Source organism: Chelonia mydas, chromosome 6 (genome assembly GCF_015237465.2).
Source record: "Chelonia mydas isolate rCheMyd1 chromosome 6, rCheMyd1.pri.v2, whole genome shotgun sequence".
In the NCBI taxonomy this organism is placed as follows: Eukaryota; Metazoa; Chordata; order Testudines; family Cheloniidae; genus Chelonia; species Chelonia mydas.
The window spans coordinates 19688775-19696596 of NC_051246.2; the positions used below are offsets into that span (position 1 = coordinate 19688775).

At 48.4% G+C, this 7822-nt stretch overlaps 1 protein-coding gene across 1 annotated transcript; it reads right to left on the reverse strand.

The window, feature by feature from the left end:
- Window positions 1-480: 480 nt before the first annotated feature.
- On the reverse strand, window positions 481-7273 carry FTH1 (ferritin heavy chain 1). Its single transcript, XM_037899466.2, has 4 exons — window positions 6699-7273; window positions 4050-4196; window positions 2679-2804; window positions 481-805 (listed from the first exon to the last, which is right to left on the reverse strand). The coding sequence occupies exons 1-4, from the start codon at window positions 6807-6809 to the stop codon at window positions 641-643; spliced, it is 549 nt and encodes a 182-aa protein (XP_037755394.1). The 5' UTR covers window positions 6810-7273; the 3' UTR covers window positions 481-640.
- Between the last annotated feature and the right edge of the window lie 549 nt (window positions 7274-7822).

Below are 7822 nucleotides of genomic sequence, written 5' to 3' on the forward strand. Positions count from 1 at the left end.
CATTTGAAGTGCTTAGCTTTTCTTCCCCATGCCTCTTCAGCACAGGAAGCTAGCTAATAATGCAAGGTGTTTCTCAAAGCTTTGGGGGTGGTATCTAGAGAGGGGTCAGGGCATAAACATTTGAGTAGAAAAGCAGAGACTTTTTGTTCTTCTTTGGCCACTTTCTTTATGATGAGCTTCCCCATTGTAGCTTTTAGCTAAGCCTTCTATACACACAAACACCCCCCCGCCCCCGAGTGTATACTCATGGACTAATCCCTACAGTAGGTCTTAGTGGTAGGGAATGCCTCCCCATTTGAGTCATAGTCTGTGATGAGCCCAAAGGAACAGTGCCCAGTCAATGATGCCAGATCTGCCCCCCACTAATGTATTCACACAGCTGACCCCCATTCTGAGATGGGTCATCACGGATAAGTGAGGAATATGCCTCCAAATGTAAGATTCACTCCCATATTACAGTGCAAGGCAAATAAAACAAACTTGAAACAAGTCACTTTATTGGATGTAAGGTGTTACAAACACAAAGAAACAAAGGTGAGATTTTTTGGTACAGAATGACATTATCAACAGTAGATGCATGCACTGCTGGGCAGCAAGCTAGGAGGCCTACTGAAACCCATGGGTGGCCTATCCTGAGGCTTTAGTTCTCACTGTCACTGTCCCCCAGGGTGTGCTTGTCAAAGAGGTACTCTGCCATTCCGTATTTGGGTGCCCCCATCTTGCGCAGGTTGGTCACATGGTCACCCAGCTCTTTGATGGACTTCACCTGCTCATCCAGGTAGTGGGTTTCAATGAAGTCACACAACTAAAAAGAAGGGAGAAGACAGTTAACTCATGTCAGTATTATTTATTCAGCCAATGGGAGGCCCTGACAGAATCAAAGAATGGAAAGTGTCAGAACCCAAGATCCAGAGGGAGCATGGCACTACCTCCTAAGCCAGTGTGTTAAGCGCGGGGGGGGGGCGCGCACGACGACGGCTGATTTCTTACTACATGTTTCTTTCTCGGGGGGAGAAAAAGAACTGCCCCCCCCCCCCCCCCCAAAGACAGGGTTATACTCTTGAACCACCAGAGGAGAAAAGCCTTTGATTTACCAGAGACACCAAAACATCTCAAATTATTCTAAGTGGAAGATCCCAGATCACCTATACATAGGCACATCCCAGTGCCCAGTAGTATACTGACAGGGCTTCTGTTTTTCAGGGTTTATTTTTAGTAAGTTGAGTTGTGTTTGTCTAAAGTTAAGGTTTTTGGAGCTTGTGTGATTACCTTACTCATTAAGAAAAGGAGTACTTGTGGCACCTAGAGACTAACAAATTTAAAAGCTTATGCTCTAATAAATTTATTAGAATAAATTTGTTAGAGCATAAGCTTTTAAATTTGTTAGTCTCTAGGTGCCACAAGTACTCCTTTTCTTTTTGCAGATACAGACTAACACAGCCGCTACTCTGAAACCTGTACTCATTAAGGTACATACAAAATTACAGTATACATTACTATAATCAGTAATCTTTGTAATGTGTGCTGTTTCAAACAAGATCTTTAGTATGCAGCAGCAAGGTCTACACAGACTAATGCACAATATAGTGTACTTTAGTAATCACACTTCTGTACTCCACATACAGCTCTGTGCACAAAAGCCCTTAGATACCAGAAATGATTGTGTTTACTGGATAAATACCAGTTTCATTTTTGGAATCAGGATGTTTTATATGACATCACAACCAACTCCAAAGCAGCTTTCACCACAGCTCAAGACTATGCTAGAGTCACTTGCACCTTCCATTATTTCTAGCTATGGAAGCCTCCAGTAGTATTTACATTTCTAACCTTTACTATTTACACCCTTTGAATACTTTGATTGTTCATGTTTTCTTAAAATAACTAAAGGCAACTAGGTACATTTAAAAGCATTTACTCAATCCCCTGATCTTGTTGCTTGCCCCTGAATTTCTACAATGGAATCTCAAAAGATTTTCATAACACATGTGCCTGCATCATTAAATCAATTTCTTCCCACTCCCCTCCAAATTCTGTTTAAGTTTCCAGCTGTGAGGAGTCTCCACAAAGTTGTATTCACAGGAGACCTGCAGTTTCAGACATTAATTCAGGATTCACAGCTACTTTTACCTCCCATGCATAAGAGCAGCCCAAAGCTTCAAGGGCATCTTAGAAACAGCTATTAGAGGCATATTAAGCTAAGAATCAGAATGAATCCACAGCCAGTCACCAAGCTTCTGAGATGAGGAAAGCTTATTATGCTTATCACTCTAAGCATTATTTTCAGTCAGCTTTCCAGAAATATGTTCAGATGTTCTCTGCTGTTGAAAAAAGCCAGCTCCCTCAAGACACAGCTGGAGTAAAGGGTTGCAAGACAGCCTAATGCCATCCATGTGCACACCACAGTGGTTTATCAGCCAATTCAACAACCCATCAGTTCTGTCAATGTTTTTCATAGGACTGAGTGGATGTTTACATTAACTGTAGGAAAGGGGCTAAGATACAGGCTGCCCTCCTTCAAAGGAAGACGCTCCACTCTGAATTTTACCCCTTCCTCAGGTTTGGGGCAAGTCCCAGCATGTGTTGCAGAGATTGCATGGACGCCCTCCTCCCCCAAACCCTTCATCATTAAAGGCTTGCATAACCACATTCCAATCACAGCTTCAGCTTCCACTTACATGAGGGTCATTCTTGTCAGTTGCCAGCTTGTGCAGATCAAGGAGTGACTGGTTCACATTCTTTTCCAGGTGCAAGGCACACTCCATTGCTGTCAGTCCATTCTCCCAATCATCACGATCTGGTTTCTAATATAGGAAAGAGAAAGCACACAACATAATGGCCATACTGGGTCAGACCAAAGGTCCATCCAGGCCAGTATCCTGTCTGCGGACAGTGGCCAATGCCAGGTGCCCCAGAGGGAGTGAAACTAACAAGAATGATCAGGATTGATCCACCAAACAAATTTCAAGAAATGAAGCTTCTATACATGGGAAAGTGACCTAGTGTGCAGCCTGAAAATTAAGTGTCATGAGATGACTCACCAGCAGCTCAGTACTACAGGGAAGTCTGGTCTTCAGCCAGATAAGCCACTGCTTTAAGCCAACCCAGGTCTCCAAAAGAAGGGATGAGGAAGTGAAAACCAGAATATTTGTTGTGCAAGGGCCAGTGTCCTGACCCGTGATTTTATTCAGGAAGTGAAGATAGTAGTGTTAAGTAATTACTGGTGTTCTGAAAGGCCTTGCAACACATGCAGTCTTCTGACCAGACTGATGCTCAGAGCACCTGTTGTAGCACTGGGGATATGTAAAAACACAGAACAGTTCAGTTGCTTCTAGCAGCAGGATTCTCCTGAATGCCTTTATTAGTTTTACTTTAAATTTGAGAGACTCACAATGAAGCATTTTGAATCTCTTTAAAGAGTCATTTCTATACCACATGGCTGATACAAAACCACCACCAAGCCAGTCTGGATATGTTGATTACAAACTCTTAGCTAATCTACTCCCATGGGATTCTGCAGTGAAGGCATAGCACACCATTGGAAACACCATGATATTAGGGTTTCCCTGGCAACCATGAATCTAAAGAGGACTAATATCACTGGCAAGACAAAACAGAAGCTGAGCTGAGGGAGAGCTCCAGTTGATATGATCTGCAAGAGACTAGCATGGGAAGGTGGTTATTTCATGTACAGTGTAGAACCAGCTCTGAGTACATCTTTAGACTAAATGTGTTGTGTATCACAGGAAAGACATACATACTAGGAGATTAAAAATACCGTAGTACCAGTATCAAACTATCATGGATGGTTGTATTTACCAGATCTCTGCACTGCAATTTTTTCCCCCAGTGCCTATTCACAAGTTCATAAAATACAAAATATCTATGTGCCTACTGTTATGCTACTAGTGACTTGTTACCCAACATTTGAGGAGATTGCCCATACTGGCTTTCATAGCCCCTCTCTTCCAGCCTGGAGCAGGCCAGAAGAGGAAGTTACCATACTGCACTTTATGCCCTTGAGGCATCTCCTTAGCATGGCTGCTTACCTTGATGTCCTGCAAAAAGATGCGACCGCCCCTCTGGTTCTGCAGCTTCATGAGTTTTTCAGCATGCTCACGCTCCTCGTGGGACTGATGCAGGAAATACTTGGCAAAGTTCTTTAGAGCCACATCATCCCGGTCAAAATAGAAAGACTGAAAACAAAATTCAGATACTACAATCAAGACTTCTGCATTCACAGGCTCCCAGACTGAAGATCTTAATCAACTGAATTCTGTCATTCCTACTGTTCCCTTCATTCCAGAGCTGTCAAGTTAGCAGGCTTTGGGATGTGGTGTAACTTCCACTCTATAGCAGATTGCAGCTTGATACCTGTGCTCCTAAAAGGGACCGTGTGCACACATGCCCAGCCATTTCATCCCTGCACCCCCCTTCACCTGAGGTAGGAAGCCAGTTTGACTTTACGGGGAGTTAGCAGAAATCCTAGTTCAAACCCCCCTTCCCCAAGGCCGAACTGTATCCCTTCTGAGCACCATACTTTAAAAATCTGACAGTAGAAAAGAAGAGAAGCTGAAGAGATCAGTTTAGCATGTATGAAGTGTTATACACCCCTACTACAGTAAAACTTATCCAGGAAGTTGGAGGAATGGGGGGGGGGGGGGGGGCGGGCGGGTTAGTCAAAAATGCTGGTTAAGTTAGAGTTATACTTACCAATGGAGGGAGGGAGTTTGGGTGTGGGAGGAGGCGGTGGCAGCTCAGAGCAGGGGTTGAGGCACAGGAGGGTTTTGGGGTGCCGGATCTAGGCAACTCCCCACAAGCAGCCACATGTTCCTGCTGCTCCTAGCAAGGAGGCACAGCCAGGCAGCTCTGCACACTGCCTCAGCCCGCAGGCACAGCCCCCACTGGTGCCCAGCCAATGGGACCTGAGGAGCCAGTGCTCAGGGCAGGGGCAGTGCCAAGAGCCCCCAGTGGCTGTTCTTCTGCATAGGAGCAGCAGGAACATGTCCCCACTCAGGGGAGACATTTGGAGCCAGGTAGGGAGCCTGCTGGCTCTGCACCAACTGGACTTTTAATGGATATCAGAAATACTGGTTTCTAGAGCTTTCAGGTTGGTAGAGTGCCAGATACCACAGCTTTTACTGTATTGGGAACAAGCTGTTGATGCTGATTACAGTTCAGTATCGTGCTCCTGTAATGGCTTAAGATGGCCATTTACTATCTGAACACATTTTGGGGCCAGACACTTCTTTGTGCTTTGCTTAGCCCTTTTTTAGAATGGAAGTTGTAGGAAGTTCTGTTCTCACTTTTGGAGAAATATGTTTGTAAATGATAAACAAGTATCACTTTGACATTGTTCTTTTTTGCTAAATTGGATTATGTTTTGAGCTCTGTACAGGACCTAGTGCTATATTCCTCTAACATCTTGTTTTCTCTAGGTCAGATGTTAAAAAGCATGTCCTGTTCTTTAACTTCTTAACCACACTTTGGTGCTTTTTTGAAGTCTGACCAGAAATGGGACATTTGGAAAGATACCAGAGTCTGATCTACTTCAGAGCAGATTGCAGAGTGACCCTTAAAGAGCTTCTCAAAATGTACTCTTCTTGCAAGATACTTTAGTTTTATAAGCCACTGGGCAGGGGATAAAGCTAATCTAAAACTAGCATAACAGAACTTTGATGCCACTGCAAATGAATAGAGGTGAGCATTTGGGAGCACCTTAAGTCAAGGGATCGGTGTTTACAGTGTTTGTACAGAGCAGTAGGCACCTACTTAGTTGAGGTCAATTCACAACTGAAGGGAGCAATAAATACACAACCCTGCTCTCCTCTGATTTGAAATGCCAAGGGAGTCTGAATCTTTCTAGTATCTGCTAATCCAAGAGTGAAGTTTCTAGTGCTGTTGCAGCAATTCACATGGCACCTCAGAAGTACACCAAGCACGCCCATCTACTATCAAGGCTAGCTTGAAGTTCTCTCTCTGCCTCAAGGGGCATCCCTGAGGAGAGAGTTTGAGTCCATCACTGCGGAGCTAAAGATACATTTATGGGCTGCGATCCTACCATCTTAGGCGCAGTACGCGGCCTCACCAGCAGGGAGAAAACCCTTTACACACGGATAGTCACAGCGTATCGACAGAGAGAAGCGCCCCACCCCCACCAGAAGAAAGAGGCCTTGGGCGAGGGACCCACCCCAGGGGCGGCAGCTGCCTCGCCAGCAGGCTCTGCTCCGGCCTCAGCCCCAGGCCGGCGCCGGGAACAGCCCCGCGGGGCGGCTGCCTGCGGCGCGCAGATAAACCCGGGCCGCGCCCGCCGCGGCTCAGCCAGGAGGCGCCTCCCCGACGGGCCAGGCCGCTCCCGGGGCCGGGTCGGAACCGCTGCGTCACCCGGCTCCGCCTCGGAGCCCGCTCGGAGCCGAGTCCCCCGGCGGCGGGGGAGGAGAAGGGAGAGCGGGGCAGGCCGCGAGGGCAAGGCTGACACCCCCCCCCCCGGGGCTGCCCCGCCCCCCGGCTGCCGGCAACAAAGGAGGCGAGAACGCGGGCGGCCCGGCAACGCCCAGGCCCGGCGAGACTCGGGGCTCCCTCCCCGGCTCCCTCCGGGGCTCCGCGCGCGGCTGAGGCGCCTGGTAGAGGCCCGGCCCATCGCCCCCCCGCTGCTGCAGTAGTGACGCGGCCAAGGCCCGGCCCGGCCCGGCACTCACCATGCTGAGGTACACGTAGGAGGCGTAGAGCTCCAGGTTGATCTGGCGGTTGACGGCCGCCTCGCAGTCCTGGTTGTAGTTCTGGCGCACCTGGGATGGAGACGAAGACATGGCGCTGCTGTTGCTGTTCCTGCTGCTGCTACGGGAGCCGAGAGGATACAAGGGTCGGAGGCGGGGGGGTCCGAGCGGCGGCGGCGGTTCCGTCCAAACACTGTTGAAGCAGGAACCCCCGGGGCTCGGGTCTGTCTAGGTCGCGTGGTCTGATCCCCACAGCCCCCGCCGCCGCCTTATATACCCACGGCGGAGAGCGCGCCGGGAGGCCACGCCCAGCCCGCGCGCGTGCGTCAGCGGGGGCCGGCGCAACAAAGGCGGGGCCGCCTGGCTCAGCGTGACTCAGCAGGTTGCGCTGCTGGGCGCGGGTCTGGGCTACACAGCAAGGGCCGCGGGGCCCGTCTGTGGCTGTCCAGCCTCCCCCTCAGGCCCCCGCGTGCCCGCTCGCAGCCAGCCGGCGCTGAGCCACGCGCAACGCCAACCTGGGTGCAGACAGAGCCTTGCTCTTCCCCTCTCCGCCCAAACCCCTTCACTGGAGCCGTCCTGGGTCCTTCTGCCCGCCAACAGTGACACACACCCACTTTCTCTCTCAATTCATGACAGAATAATGCATCCCATGGCTTGGGAAGATGATCTGGCCCAGCTGTGTATATCCCATAAAGGACCATCCACACCTGCAGCACTTTGTAATAATAATAAAGAAATAACAATAATTAATACTTCGCACTTCTATAACGCCTCTGCTACAAGGATCACAATTTGCTTTCAAAACGTATGTTGGTATCGTTGCTTTTAGCTCACTAGCACCTTACTGAGGGCTGGTTTAGAAATATAAACAAGAAACACTTTTAACACTTCAATCTTAGATTTAATTTGTCATTTCCCAGACATTACTTTTGTTTCCTGGTGTGAGAGAAATGGGCGTTGCTCTGATGACATCTTTTTCAGGACTGAATCTGCTCAGTTATAAAACCCAAGGAGCCAGAATGGCCAGAGTCTCCTAGTCCATAATAATAGTGGTCTTGAAGCCAAATTTCTCCTTATGTACATCTATATAACCCAAGTGAAATTAG

Bases quoted from the DNA above. Each gene is read 5' to 3' on its own strand.
- FTH1 (XM_037899466.2), bottom strand. From the start codon at position 6,809: ATGTCTTCGTCTCCATCCCAGGTGCGCCAGAACTACAACCAGGACTGC. The intron at 2,805-4,049 runs GTAAGCAGCCAT...TTCCTATATTAG, and splicing joins TCTTTTTGCAGGACATCAAG to AAACCAGATCGTGATGATTG. The intron at 806-2,678 runs GTAAGTGGAAGC...CCTTCTTTTTAG, and splicing joins CTGACAAGAATGACCCTCAT to TTGTGTGACTTCATTGAAAC.